General features: G+C 35.0%; 1 protein-coding gene across 6 annotated transcripts in view; it reads right to left on the bottom strand.

Annotated features, from left to right (window-relative positions):
* LOC123679123 (zinc finger protein 43) overlaps positions 1 to 16,197 on the bottom strand; it is a 111,785-nt gene that overhangs the window by 36,123 nt on the left and 59,465 nt on the right. For all 6 annotated transcript variants that reach the window (XM_045616517.1, XM_045616516.1, XM_045616512.1 and 3 more), the window contains 3 exons: positions 12,201 to 12,357; positions 10,831 to 10,992; positions 8,642 to 8,923 (listed from right to left, as the gene is read on the bottom strand). In XM_045616517.1, coding sequence (XP_045472473.1) covers positions 8,642 to 8,923; positions 10,831 to 10,992; positions 12,201 to 12,357 — 601 coding nt within the window. The remainder of the gene's footprint in view (positions 1 to 8,641; positions 8,924 to 10,830; positions 10,993 to 12,200; positions 12,358 to 16,197) is intronic.

Here is a 16,197-nt window from a genome sequence, read left to right as displayed (position 1 = left end):
TAGAGTAATTATATCATACGATATTAACTATTTATCTGGTCAATGTAATAGCAATAGGAAAATGCCACCAACACAACCATTGTCAGACAGAAGGTCTCCACGCCATTACGTAGGATTCATAATCGAAAGTAATCCAAGAAGAATGCATGTCATCAAGGGAGGATAGCGATATACCGGTTTCACCCTTATTAGGGATCATCAGTACCGCATTTCGTTTGTTTGTCATCTTGGGTAGGGTCATGCGGTACTGATGATCCCAGATAGCCAGAATGGTCTCCAATATCCGATAACGGATTGGCACTATCAAGAAGAAGATGATCCCTAATAAGGGTGAAACCGGTATATCGCTATCCTCCCTTGATGACATGCATTCTCCTTGGATTACTTTCGATTATGAATCCTACGTAATGGCGTGGAGGCCTTCTGTCTGACAATGGTTGTGTTGATGGCATTTTCCTATTGCTGATACATTGACCAGAAAAATAGTTAATATCGTATGATATAATTACTCTATTGGAAATTTTACCTATTTATTTTCATCAATTATTTCCAAATATTAGCCGTTTTATTTCTTCTTCTAACTAAACATCGACTTTAGATCTCCTCCAACGGTTTGTTGTAAAATGTAAAAAGCGACTACAACATTTAAGCAACAAAAATTGTTTACATGACAAAACCTTCACAATTTTTTTCTCCAAATTCTAACATTTACCCCTCCGTACTCTCTATGTTTTACCAAAAAAAAAATTGAATTTAAACAGCTCCTTCTGGGTGTTGCAGTTTCTTTGTCATTCAGTATATTTTCAAGTATTTGGGGATAATGTGAGTATGTCCGCGCAAGTTTGCAATCTGCACCAATACAGTTTGGATTGGAATGGTCGGATGGGTCAAGAGCGACTACTTGAACAAAAATAGTTGATGGGTGACGTAATAATCAATGAGAGCTATGCTAATTGCTATAATGGGAGTTGACGTAGAAAGAACAAATCGCGTAATAGAATTTTTACTAATGTTTTTTTCATTTACGGGATTTCATTACTGCTGCTTTCTGGTGGATTTATTATCGATTTTTGTGGGACAAAATAATTGACTGTTTATGTTTTGCTCAAAAAGCGGAGTGACCTGTGAAACAGTCTCGAGCTATTGGCGCAAACTGGCTTGGCTTGCGCAAGGCAGTCTGATGCGCTTGAGCTTATAAACCTGCTTCGAAGAAATGCCAAATCAATTAAAACCAATGAAATTTCTTCATTTAATGGTTTCTTCAATCCAGTCTACAGTCTTTTACTATCCTCAATTACTTACGTGTTTGGAATAACTGAATTGGGATTGACGTTTACCGAAATTTAGATCTTTTGCGAGATTTTTTTGTTTGTTCTTTCACGCAAATTCCCCTTGAGCTTGAAGACTCCTAGCTGTTAATTGTGAAAGCTACATATGTACAATGTGTTCCAAGATCATAGATATCTTGATACATTCTTGAGTTACAGGGCGTTCCTAAAAAATTACTGTTTTAAATATTTTGTTATATCTTGATTCCTGATATTCGAAGAAAGGTAAAACGTTTTTTTCAGTAATTTCGATATCCATAACAGATCATAGGAATCAATTGTCATTTTAGATATACAGAGGCGAGTTGGTGTTTCTTGAATGGGACACCTTATATCTTTCAACGCAATTATTTAGCCGAAGATTCGTGGAAAAGATCCCGTTATAGGTTTTTCAAAAAGTGTCATCAGTTTCAAGGATTTTGAGTTTTTCTGTAATGAGCATCATGAAATCTCAAAAATGAACGAATAAATATATATTTCAGACTTTTTTGAACATCTGGTGCAGAAACCCCGAAATAGCGAAATATTTTACAGAAACGCTCTGTAACTGGAGGTCAAGATATCATGATCTGCTTTCTGATATTCCTTGAAGATTTTTTCCCTGAGTCGTGAGATGCTTTCAGTGAGCATTGAATTTTGGACACCCTGTATATGTATTGTTTAGTAGCAGACACACAATGCTGTACTAGAACATGTAACATAGACATTTTTATCTGTATCCACAGTTATGATGTTTCTATTTCTATTATTATTCCCAAACTATCATTTTATCAACCCTTGTAGTACTTTTGATTGATAAAAGCAAACTCTCAATTATTCAGATATCAGGCAAATTCAGCTGTTGTTCCGAAAAAAAAGGGAATGATTCTTGTCTGAATCAAGTTCCGAATGAAACTTCCCATAATAATTAATTCCAACCGATTTGAAGACGTTTGTATACTATTATATTTCATCCTGAGATTATCAAGTGAAAAACAGAGAATTTGTTATCTAATAAATACGTGGTGTACAAAAGTTTGTCGTCTTGCTTCTATATTATTCTCTTGTCAGTTTCATGAATGAGTTTTATTTTGAATACGAATTCAAGAGTTGGCTAGTAGTTGTTTCATATAATAGGAAAGAACATTGGCTTTAGATTCACTAGGTTTCCAATAAATCGAAGCCAACTGTTCGAATTCGAATATGAAGTGAAAAAAATATATTGGTGTCGTGCGCAACGTTTAATCTTAGTTCTCTTGTAGTTTGTATGATTTGAGATCGAAATATAACTGGTGTTCTCTGATATTTTTCAAAGAAACTAACGGGGGTCATTGAATTCCTGAACAAACAAACTAAAGGATACTGTTCTCTGTATTTCTTTTCATTCGGTAAATCGATATTGTTGGATACAAAGACTTTTAGTTATAAATCATTGTGCGATTGTAAGACAAAACTGAAATTTGGGTACCTATATTAACTACAAAGAAGGAGCTATACAGGAGAACAAATAAATGCTTCGCGTCGAAATTCATACATATGAAAACAATAGGATTGAAAAGAACTTTTTATAGTTTCTTGAAGTACTATACTGAGAGGCCAATTGAGAAGTCCCCGGTCTACCATAGTAAAACACATTTTTTTTGGCTAAATTCGATTTTATTATTCAACATAATTGCCTTCGAGGGCGATACAACGATTATAGCGATCTTCCAACTTTTCGATACCATTTTTGTAGTACAATTTGTCTTTCGTTTCAAAAAGGCCTCAGTTTCGGCGATAACTTCTTCATTGGCGCTAAATTTCTTTCCAGCAAGCATTCTTTTGAGGTCTGGGAATAGGAAAAAATCACTAGGGGCGAGATCTGGTGAATACGGTGGATGCAGAAGCAATTCGAAGCCCAATTCATGCAATTTTGCCATTGTTTTCATTGATTTCTGACATGGTGCATTGTCGTTATGAAACAGCACCTTTTTTTCTTCAAATGGGTCCGTTTTTTAACGATTTCATCCTTTAAACGATCCAATTACGCTATATAATAATCATTGTTGATGGTCTGGCCCTTTTGGATGTAACCAATGAATATTATACCTTGCACATCCCAGAATACTGATGCCATAAAGTTGTCAGCTGACTATTGTGTTTTTCTTGGCTTTGAATTCGGTTCATCGTGTGCAGTCCACTTAGCTGACTGTCGATTGGACTCCGGAGTGAAATGATGGAGCCATGTTTTATCCATTGTCACATATCGACGCAAAAACTCAGGTTTAATGCACTTAAACATCTTCAAACACTGCTCAGAATCATTAACACGTTGTTGCAATAGATCGATTGTGAGCTCGCGCGGCACCCATTTTGCACACAGCTTTCTCATGTACAAACATTCGTGAATGATATGATGTACAAGTTTAGATGACATCTTCACAATGTCTGCTATCTCGATCAACTTCACTTTACGGTAATCCAAAATTATTATTTGAACTTTTTTGATTTTTTCGCCGGTGACAGCCTCTTTTGGGCGTTCACTGCGTTCGCCGTCTTCGGTGCTCATTTCACCAAGTTTAAATTTGGCATACCAATCAATGATGGTTGATTTTTCTGGTGCAGACCCCGGGTACTCTTCATCAAGCCAAGATTTTACTTCAACTGTATTTTTTTCCCTTCGAAAAGAAATTTTATCAGCACACGAAACTCTTCTTTTCCTTTATTTTTCAAATAACAAAAGTAGCTACACTCACAACGCACTATCTCACAAACTAATGGTCGGACTGCTGTCAAATTTTGACACGTATCGTTTGAAGGTTGGTACTAACTAAAAATCATATGGATTTCAAACTAGCACCGCCATCTGTACATCAGATCGAAGACTTTTTAATTGGCCTAATATATAGATTAAGATGAATTAAAAAAGGGCTTTTTCTTCATTTTCTGCATTTGACATTCATATAAACCAATTAAAAAATATTTCTTTCAGGAAATTGTGGGATAGCAAATATTGAATTGCAGGATCTTCCAAAGTAAGCTTTGAATTGGGAAATGCAACATTTTTCTCAGAAAGATACCTATGACTTAAACTCTTCTGAATTATGAAAACAGGTGTTCCAATAAGCATTTTGAATTTTCTTCATGAGAAACTCACAGGGTTGAGTAACATTAAAGGCAATAAATATTGAGGCATTTCTCGTAAAGAAGAGAGTCAGCTTCTGAATATCTTGTAATAAAATTTAGCATGAAAGATATGAACGCGTGGTATTAGTCAGTTTTTACTACTGACATCTTTTGATTTATCGATGAATTTTCATAGTAAATAGATATAGTACTTTAATCATTATAAACAATAAATAACTTTCTTTGAAATTATTCAGGTCTACGAATAAATTTATCAATAATTTTTCTTTGGAGTAATAGTTGCTTACCTTCTAATATTACTAGATGCAATCCAGGTATAAAAATCGTTGTGTTTAAAATACCACCACAACTTCATTCACACCAGAAGCCACTTTTACAGAAGAATTCCACTATATGGGATACATTGAAGAACGTCAACCTTTAGGTCTATTTTAAGACAACTAAGAAGGTATATAACTATACCTTCGTTTATGACAACGCCAATATAACAACGAAGCAGTTGATATCGTCTTTCCTTTGATTCTGCCTGTTAAAGTGATCAGATCTACTTCATTCGCATTAATATACAAGGAATCACGTCCACATCTGCAGTCTGCTTAACTAACGAGATACAATTTCAGCAATTTTGAAATGAATGCAAGAGTTGGTTAGTGTAAGGTTCAGAAGTCACCGTCGTCGTCTCTTTGAGGTATTGTAACGTTGTTTTAAAATAGGAAATGATATTTTCACCTAGAACGGTACCAGGAATGGCGATATATGATGCGTCAGTTGTGCATTATGTGAACGTAATGTTATCAGTGTGATATTACGTTGAACAAAGGTGCCTCTGTTATTATTTATCTGAAAATGTGCTGTATATTGAATTTGGCAGAGATTAAGTGCAGGTAGCTTTCAGTGATTTATTTCAATAGACAAAAAGATGTATTTCATTTTTTTTTTGTTGATAATTTATCCATTCGGTCTTTACTCGAAGGAAATTCATTATATGTAGGTATGTAGATAAAATAAAACAAAGTAATTTCCACTAAGATTTCAAACTTCCACTCCGTCAACACTGTGGCTTCTTCAGGTTAATACGCTCTATTAGTGATGACGTCACACACCGCCATTTCAGTTCTTCTGTCAGTGTTCGGAATCCAAACAAACAATTTGTCATTCAAATTAGTACGTTGTCGTTGAAGAAATTGGCTTATTTTGATAAATAAGATTATTTAAGGAACGATTTTACTATTAGTTGATAGACAGAAGGCACGAGATTAATGCCAGTAAGTTCGAACTTGGAGTTCAACTAATAAACACGGCTTTTTACAAAATCTGGGGAATGATACAGGATTCAAACTTACTGGTATTAATCTAGTTCCTTCTGTCTATCAATTAATACCGAAATCGTTCCTCAAATACTCTTATTTATGAAAATAAGCCAATTCCTTCAACGACACCGTACTGATTTGAATGACAATTTATTTGTTTGCATTCCGAATACTGACAGGAGAACCAAAAATGGCGGTGTGTGACGTCACTCTAATAGAGCGTATAGGGTTGTATGATACTACACTAATTTTTATTTGTAATGTTGGTACACTATTTATATGAACGTGTGTGAAATTTCATTTCAATTTGCCAATTCATTTTTTGTTTACAAGTCATTTAGTATCGACGTGTCACAGTATATTTTTGCAATGGATAAATCAAGTATTGTGCAGTGATTGAATTTTTATTTTTGGAAGGTTTAAAAGCAAAGGAAATATATGAATGAACGTTGAAAGTGTATAAAGACTCTTCGCCTTCAATTAGTAAAGTAAAAAGATGGGTTTCTGAATTTAAACGTGGTCTTACAAGCATTGAAGACGATCGACGCCAAGGATGTCCAAAAATAGCAACAACACCAGAAATCGTAGAAAAAAATACAGGATATCGTATTGGAAAATCTTCGAGTGAATGAAAGTAGAAAGCCCTAGGCATCTAATTGGGCAGTGTAAGCAATATTTTGACTGAAATATTGGGTCTCAGAAAGCTATGTGCAAAATGGATGGAGCATTTGCTAACAATGGAACAAAAACACATTCGAATGCGACTTTCTCAGCAAAATTTAGAGCGTTTTCAAAAAGATAAAGTGGATTTTGTGCTTTGGTTCATCACTATAGATGAGACTTGGGTCTATAACTATGATCCTGAATGAGAACAAGAGGCTAAGTGGTGTGAGCCTAATTCTTCAACTCTGAAACGAGTTCTTGTCCAGAAATCGACCAAGAAGGTGTTAGCATCACGAAAGGAATTTTGTTCGTGGATAACTTGAAAACTGGAAAAACAATAAATTCTTAATATTATTGTAACCTTTTGAACCAGCTGAAGGTGAAATTTTGTGAAAAAATCTCGGTTTGCTGAAGAAAAAAATGTTTTTTCATTAGGACAATGCAACGTTTCACAAAAGCATTTTGACAATGGCTAAAATCCATGAATTAAAGTAAGAGCATCCACCAGATTGAGCCCCTAGCGATTTCCATCTGTTTCCTAAAAAAAATCATGCGTGGAAAGCGTTTTTCATCGATAATGGTTATAACAGCTGTAGAAGCCTATTTCGCAACCCTTCCAGATTCTCACTTCAGTGATAGAATTCATAAATTGGAATCTCATTGAAACAAGTGTATTGAAGATCGAGAAGACAATATTGAATGATAAAGTGTATTTGAAACCATAAATTGTGTTTTTCCTACTGAAACGCAAAACTAATTTACCAATTTTGTACTTTATAACTGAGTCCCTAAAGTATGGAACAAATTCATTTTTAGCTAAACAGACCATTTTATGATATAATCCTGAAACAAGTCGATTTTTGATTTGAATTTACCGTATTTTACAATAATAATCTAATATACAGGGTGAATTACTTTCGTGTAATGACATCACCGTCTTTTTTTTAAAGGGAACAACCCCATTTTGTCTCAATTTTCGGATACCTCTAGCTGGGCTGATTCCAAAAATGTATCACATGTTGATTCCAATTGGTACAGGTGGACAAAAATACAATAGTTTTGTGTGTGCTCATAAAGTAAGGCGTAACATTCTTTATTAGTTAAATTAACAATATTATCCAAAATACTTGTCTAGCGGCAATTGGTTTGAATGTACACCCTGTAGTTTGTTACACTTTTAGATTAATAAAAATATATAAAAATAAGAAATGATTCCTTTCATATTCTGTCTGCTTGACCACAAGTACCAAACATGTTTGGAAACAGCTCACTTTTATTAATCTAAAAATGTAACAAACTATAGGGTGTTTCATTCAAACCAATTGCCACTAGACAATAAGTATTTTTGATAATATTGTTAATTTAACTAATAAAGAATATTACGCGTTACTTTATGAGCACACACAAAACTATTGTATTCTTGTCCACCCTGTACCAATTGGAATCAACATGTGATACATTTTTGGAATCAGCTCAGCTAGAGTAATCGGAAAATTGAGACAACATGGGGTTATTTTATTTATTCATTTATTTTGTTTCATTTTGAAAATAATACATCCAACAGGCCGTAAAGCCCAATTACAGGTGTACATAATTAAACTATCTTATAAGATTATACAATAATTATACTATCAAAACAAAAACAAACAAATCATGATAAGCCTACTACAAAAAAAATATTTTAAAATATAATTTAATTCTGAAGTGCACTGAACAATAAGTGCCTAAATTGGTATGAAGACAAGAAAAATATATCCACACTCTGAAGATTATTATAACTTCTGCACATTGACGTAAGTGGACAATGAAAATGATGCTGAGTATTAGGTACATCAATTTGAAAAGTTAAATGTGATCTGGAAGTAAAACGAGGAACATTCAAACAAACTGACGAAAGAAGAATTGTCGAATCGATCCGTCCGTGAATTATCTTATAAAGGAAGACTAAATCATTAATTTCGGGGTTGTTCCATTGAAAAAAAAAGACGATGACGTCATTACTCGAAAGTAATTCACCCTGTATAGTAGATTATCATTTTAAAATACGGTAAGTTAAAATCAAAAATCGGCATGTTTTAGGATTATTTCTTGAAATGGTATGTTTAGCTAAAAATGATTTTGTTCCATACTTCACGGACCCAGTGTATACAGTGCCTGACAAAAATAACGCTTCTTGTTCTGAAGACGTGACGACAACCTTAAAAAAACTAGGAAACAGGACTTCATCGGACTCACCTCATCACAGCCCTCGCATCTAGGTTTCAAACATTCGGCATAATGTCTTTCGCAGTATATTTTATCCTTGTAAACGCAGTAGGCCAGGTCGACTAGGAGGTCGTCACATTTGTTACATCTAAAACATGTAGGATGCCAGAGCAGGTCTCCCATCTTCATCGCTGCTATGCTGTATTGTCCGTTTGGTATCGTTTTTTCGCAATATTCACAGGTTGCAGCACTGGAGGCAGTTTTTACGTATCCTATATCCAAAGCAATTTCGTTCCGAGCCTGTATGAAATCCTGTAAAAAAAATGACCATGTCATATCGTACAAATTCATTTTGTTTTTTGACAGAAATCAAGTGTGGGAAATATCTAATTGATGTTTCGAATTTCAGTAGTTTTCTTCGAAATTTGATTTTTTTTTTCGATTTTAAAAGTCTTTCTCAAGTACAGGGTGATTCACTTATCATGGTTACCCAATTTTTTTTTAATGGTCGAATATTATTTCATTTTGTACATGAGTATTGTAACAAACTATTCATCTTTTATTCAATAATAATGTACTCCAAAACAAGTTGCAGAATGGGCTCGTATTCTAATACGAATGCGAAAAATTCGAAAACGAGCGACGAAGGAGCGCATGAGTGTTGGAATTGCCTTCTGAAACGAGTATAAGACGATATTTTCTCTATTTCAGTCAAGTTTTGTGAAATATCGTCGAAATTCAATGAAAAATTCAGATTATGTATCCTAGTGACTTTTGTATTGTATCTTGGCGGTTGGTGTGACTGTTACAAAAATTGACAGATTACGGAATTTGAATTTAAATCGTAAGTTTCGAATTTTGAAATAATTTATAATTACTCATTAAATTCGTGAATTATGTCTGACGAAATTGATTTAACACCACCAGAATTAAGAGAAATTGCGAATAATGTTGCATATCATTTCACTATATCCAAATTATATTATATTGACAATTGACTTGTGTTAGAATTTGATAGGACCGGAAGTCACTGTAGAGAACCACAAAACGGAAAATATAACTGAAAACAATGCTGTAATGAGTTCATTACAGCACTGTTCTTAGTACTGTAATGAACTCATTACGATACTGAAATAGAGAAATAGTTAATTTCAATCATAATGATCAATTTTTTTTTAATAATAAGCGGAATTATACAAAGTGTTCCTTAATTGGGGACACAAAGGAAAATAAGCAATTCCTTGGATAATTTTGAGAAGATTTGCATTTAAAATTAGCATATCACATGATGAAATATGCAAATTAAAATATCTATGCCAAATTTAAATTGAATATCATGTGAAGAGAAGGTGCTATGAGAAAAAAACTTGGAAATAATCTAACTTTAACACCCTGTATACCGAAAACAAAGCTTTTGCGAGACCATGCTTAGGGGACTTTGTTTTCTTGAAATGTTCCCAGGAATCTGTCATCTTCGATTGTAACTCCCATTTAGGAACGCCCTGTATATTCTTAAATTCATTTCAAGTGACTTTTGCCAGGATATTAGGATTTACTAGAATCACCCTGTACATAATATAGGTATAATTTCAGAAGAATTGCTCACACAATACAAGCAAATAATACTCTCCCCTATATGTTATGTGTTAAAAACGTGATATGTGTAATGAAATTCGATACAATCACGGATAATTAATGATTAATGAAGTGAATTATGCAGTCGCTAAAAAAGTGTAGAAGAAATTATAAAGAAATTCATGTAACGGTTACCAAATGGCGAATGCGCCGGTTATTTATTTTTCCGAAAGTAACGAATAATAGGAAACAATCACCCTGACCTGATTTTTACTGAGGATGCTGTATGATCTATCAAATTCTCATTTCGAAGTAGCAAAGAATCTGATTTCAAAGAATAAACCTTCGAAGGAATCAAGCGTTTTACAAAATGGTGCATGCGCTTACTATCGGTTCGTAAAAAAAAAATGGCAAAGATTTGGGAAGGAAAATTGTGTTTGGTAATCGAATTTAAAAGAGATTCCGAAGATTTATTGGAGATTCATTCAGATCCATCACCATATTCTGTTTCTAGAATTGGCAAAGCAACTCAAATTGATCAAGATTTGAGAGCAAAAACTCATTTGGGATAAAAGTAAATACATATTCATTTATTTGATGAGAATTTTTACTTTATTATTCAAATGGATGTTTATTTTCAATACCTGAAAACTCCCTTTTTGATTTGTTTCCACGAATTTGCAGACATTGAGTGATAAATCCTGCTTAGGTAGCTGTTTGACTAAACGTTGTGATCTATAAACTTCTCCTTCCGATCCCATTTTAGGCACTTCGTGACTAGGAAATAATGAGTAATATTGGGCCACCTGAAAAAAAAATAGAGTTTACGTTATGAAAATATTATTGACATGTTACATTTTCGGAAATATAATAACTATGCACAACAAAATTATTTATTGATCGCCAAGTCTTGCACGACTTCTTTTTATGTATGCTATAAAGTTATTGAGAATTTTGCCAAACAATTTTGCAGGAGCCAGCACATCCCAGTAGGTCACTTAATTCATACATAATTTATTACATATTAACACATATTTTATTACATATTCACTCATGGTCCCAGTAGACGATGACCTGCCAAATTTTCAGTCCTTATTTTGGTGACTTAATGGGGGATTCTCCACAATTTGGGTTATTACTGCAAATGCAAATTCAAACTCTTATTTCAAATTACCAGTCCAAACCATTTGAATACATCAGTGATCAAGATGGTCGAATTACGATTATTATAGCACAGTGAAAACAGTAAAAACATGAACATTAGATTAGATTTGATGGTGTTCCATTGCACAGCGACCTAATGGCCTATTATGCTCTCCCATCAGAGATAGCCTTGCGATCTAAAGCTCGCCTTCCAGTTCCAGAGTTCTAATGAGCTCCAGTATCTGGGATAGCTTCAAGGAGGCACCTTCCTCACTTCTGTAGGTTTCTTGACCAAAGTATTTTTTGCGTTAGCTAGTTTTGGCGAGGCATTCCGTCACCAGGTGATCCTCCCCACAGAATCTGCAATGTCGTTTCCTGATAGACTCATTCTCATGAGGTGCTTCCTGAGGCGACAATGCCCTGCAAGGAATCCAGTGAGGAGGGGTAGAATATTCTTACTAAGGTCTAGAATCTTCTTAGATCTCGAAAGGTTAAAGTTTTCAAGAAACTTTTTGGAATGATCCAAGCCACAAAGATTCCGTTAGAGTGTTTCTCTTTCAGTTTTTTCTTCTCCTGAATCTCTTTGTTGTTCGTATATTTGCCTATACCACAGAAAGGTTCAGAGCCAATGAAAGGAGCTTGTGCTCCCTTTCTAATGGGATATCATCTCTGCTACTCACATGGATATTCACCATATCAAAAAGTAGTATTTCTAGTGCTGCTTAGATTGCAATCTTCAGCACAACATTTGGTTTGATTTATTGAACCCTTGAATCTGGCGCACTTTTTGATATTTTGTTTATTTCTGCACCCATCAATAATAGTTTCAGATTAAAATTACCTTAAAAAAATAATCATGACACTGTATTACCTGATTTGCTTTAGTAAGTCCTGAAGGCACAAAAGTGTATCCTGTGGTTCTCGGTTCGAGAGATTCATTACTAGCACTAAAACCTATTCTAGACCTGGCAGCGAATTCCGATATGGCATGATTATCTCTAGGGCATTTGCAGTTTCTACAATTTTTTCTGAAACGAAAGAAATAAATCGATTAGTTTGCTTGAATAACGACAATTATACTTATACGGGGTGATTCATTGGGAAAAGGAAATACTTCACAGGAGCATAGGTGGCACCAAGGCGGTTCTGGAGATACCCCATTTATTGGGTCTTACTGTCTTCGTAGCCGAGATACAGGGTGTTTTATAAATTTCGCTCGTTTCTTTCTGAGGCCATATCAAACGAACCACCCGGTATATTTTCTTCATATTTAGCGAATATGTTCCTAATTGATAGCCTAAACGTTTCATACAATAACCGCCTTGAAAATCCAGGTCCGGGTTAAGAAAAAATTATGAATCGTTTGAATCCTCGAAACAACACCCTGTACATCGGAATTTTGAAAATCTGTTTCAATATTCAGAAACACCACTAAAAACTAAACTTTGACGTGTACTTCAAATTTTTGCGCAGACAGTTTTACTGCACAAATTTTCAACGTAAAAGTGAAGTTTTTAAGAACTTGGATATCTGAAAGTGGTTTGATGTGACTTTTAACAATGAATTATCAAAAATATTGAATCCATAATTATTTCAAGATAACTTTGTAATTCATTTTTACATTGGCTTTCCTTTTGAGAATTGAGTTGCATTAGGTTGATATCGTATATTTTGAAACAATTATGAACAAAAAAATATAATAACAAAATAATTAATTAATCTGTATTATTCTAAGCAACAATGGTCTTCTGTCAAAGTGATGGTTGTCAACCTACTTGATTGAATACGAAATTTTATGATTATTCGCAGTAGTGAAAAGCTCTGCTGAAAGAAACAATAGACTTTACACACGAAAGAGGACTATGATCTCAATAACTAACTCATAGATTAATCACTAAAAGTTACTTTAAACCACTTCCAGCAAACCAAATTCACGTTTTCGTTGAAAATTTGTGCAGTAATGAGAAACGACGAGAAACTGAGAGAGTAACTCAAAAATAAAAACTGAAATGGTATACAGCTAGGAAAAGGAAAACCAATGTAAAAATGAATTACAAAGTAATCTTGAAATAATAATCGATTCAATATTTTTGATAATTCATTGTTAAAAGTCACTTCAAATCACTTTCAGGTATCCAAGTTCTTGAAAACTTCACTTTTAGGTTGAAAATTTGTGCAGTAAAATGCACCTAATGCGATATCCCTATAGTGACTCTCTGAATAGCTCTAACCCTGTATAATATGAACAAATATTTATATCTGGTTGATCAAAAATGAGTGGACCTGTAAATTTCTTGCATCTGGACTCTCGACATCCATACGAGTCCTGCAGTTGGCAGTAATCTAATTTCTCCGAATCAAACATATAGGAAAAAGCGGCTCCGTACAATCACTCACCATAAACAAAAGGAACAGGTAAAGGTGTATAAAAACGTACGGTTTGAACTAAATATTTATGTGTCTATTTTCCTCCCAAGACAGTCATCAAGGAGTGTTTCGTTCTCGATAGAAGCGAACAAAAAAAAATAGAATGTGGCTAATGCTTTCTAAGCGCGCAAACTGCAACGGCCACCTCCTTATTTATATAGTTTCATTCATTCAATTACGTTCCGATTGCTTTGGTGTCGCCATGATCGATAAAATGTACTATATATGCATTTCGTTGAATTGCCACAAAGCTATAATTGGAGAAAGAAGAGGAGTGAAGGCGTGTGACCTGGGAGATTACACTCTGTGAACGGTAAGTCGGCTGAGACCGATTCGAAAATGCTCCTAAAATGTATCTAAAGGGTGTTTTTTTTAGAGCTATAAAACTTGAAATTGGAATAAAACAACGATGGATTATTCGATTGACATGAATTTTATTTATCCGCAAGATAATCTTGTGGCATTACATTTTAAATATGATTTCTGGCATATGACCGCCACGGCTGGCTCGGATGTAGTCCAATCTGGACGTCCAATTTTCGATGACTTTTTCCAACATTTGTGGCCGTATATCGGCAATAACACGGCGAATGTTGTCTTTCAAATGGTCAAGGGTTTGTGGCTTATCCGCATAGACCAATGACTTTACATAGCCCCACAGAAAAAAGTCTAGCGGTGTTAAATCACAAGATCTTGGAGGCCAAATTCACAGGTCCAAAACGTGAAATTAGGCGGTCACCAAACGTGTCTTTCAATAAATCGATTGTGGTACGAGCTGTGTGACATGTTGAAACCACAGCTCCTGGACATCATGGTTGTTCAATTCAAGAATAAAAAGTTAGTAATCATGGCTCCAAACCGATCACTATTGACTGTAACGTTCTGGCCATCATCGTTTTTGAAGAAGTACGGACCAATGATTCCACCAGCCCATAAAGCGCACCAAACAGTCAGTATTTCTGGATGTAACGGTGTTTCGACATACATTTGAGGATTAGCGTCACTCCAAATGCGGCAGTTTTGTTTGTTGACCTAGCCATTCAACCAGAAGTGCGCTTCATCGCTAAACAAAATAAAATGGACGTAGTGCGCGATACGTATTCCGCACAGAACCATTATTTTCGAAATAAAATTACACTATTTGCAAGCGTTGTTCAGGCGTGGGTCTATTCGTGATGAATTGCCAAACCAAACTGATAATAAATCACTTGACAGCTGTTGAATCGGTCGCCATCTTGAACAGTAATGCCAACTTAAAGTTATATACCTCGAAAAAAAAACACCCGTTATAAGCCGCTATTGAATAGATTTGATAGCTACTTTTGTTATTTGAAGAAAAATAAAAAAAAAAAGAATTTCGTGTGCTGATAAAATATTGCTTTTTGAAGGGAAAAAAAAATCCAGTTGAAGCAAAAACTTGGCTTGATGAAGAGATTCCGGGGTCTGCACCAGGAAAATCAACCATCATTGATTGGTATGCTAACTTTAAACGTGGTGAAATGAGCACCCAAGACGGCGAACGAAGCGGACGCCCAAAAGAGGCTGTCACCGACGAAAAAATCAAAATAGTTCACAAAATAATTTCGAATTACCGTAAAGTGAAGTTGATCGAGATAGCAGACATTGTGAAGATATCATCTCAACGAGTACATCATATCATTCACGAATATTTGTACATGAGAAAGCTGTGTGCAAAATGGGTGCCGCGCGAGCTCACAATCGATCAAAAGCAACAACGTGTTCATGATTCTGAGCAGTGTTTGAAGCTGTTTAGGTGCAATAAACCTGAATTTTTGAGTCGATATGAAACATGAAACATGGCTCCATCATTTCACTCCGGAGTCCAATCGACAGTCAGCTGAGTGGACTGCACACGATGAACCGAATCCAAAGCGAGGAAAAACACAACAGTCAGCTGGCAAGGTTATAGCATTAGTATTCTGGAATACGCAAGGTATAATATTCATTGATTACCTCCAAAAGGGCCAGACCATCAACAGCGATCATTTTATACCGTTATTAGATCGTTTGAAGGATGAAATCGTTAATAAACGACCCCAATTGAAGAAAAAAGGTGCTGTTTCATCAAAACAATGCGTCGTGTCTCAAATCAATGAAAACAATGGTAAAATTGCATGAATTGGGCTTCGAATTGCTTCTGCGTCCACTGTATTCGCCAGATCTGGACCCTAGCGACTTTTTCCTGTTCTCAAACCTCAAAAGAATGCTCGTTGAATGGAAATTTATCGCCATTGAAGAAGTAATCGCTGAAACTGAGGCCTATTTTGAAGCGAAAGATAAATCGTACTACAAAAATGGTATCGAAAAGTTGGAAGATCGCTATAATCGCTGTATCGCCCTCGAAGGCAACTATATCCTGCAGAATTATTAGAACAGAGCAGCTCAAGTAATGTTTTTCGCACACTTAAGCAATATGACGC

This window comes from Harmonia axyridis, chromosome 4 (genome assembly GCF_914767665.1).
Source record: "Harmonia axyridis chromosome 4, icHarAxyr1.1, whole genome shotgun sequence".
NCBI classification, from domain to species: Eukaryota; Metazoa; Arthropoda; class Insecta; order Coleoptera; family Coccinellidae; genus Harmonia; species Harmonia axyridis.
This window is presented reverse-complemented; position numbering and strand designations above follow the sequence as displayed.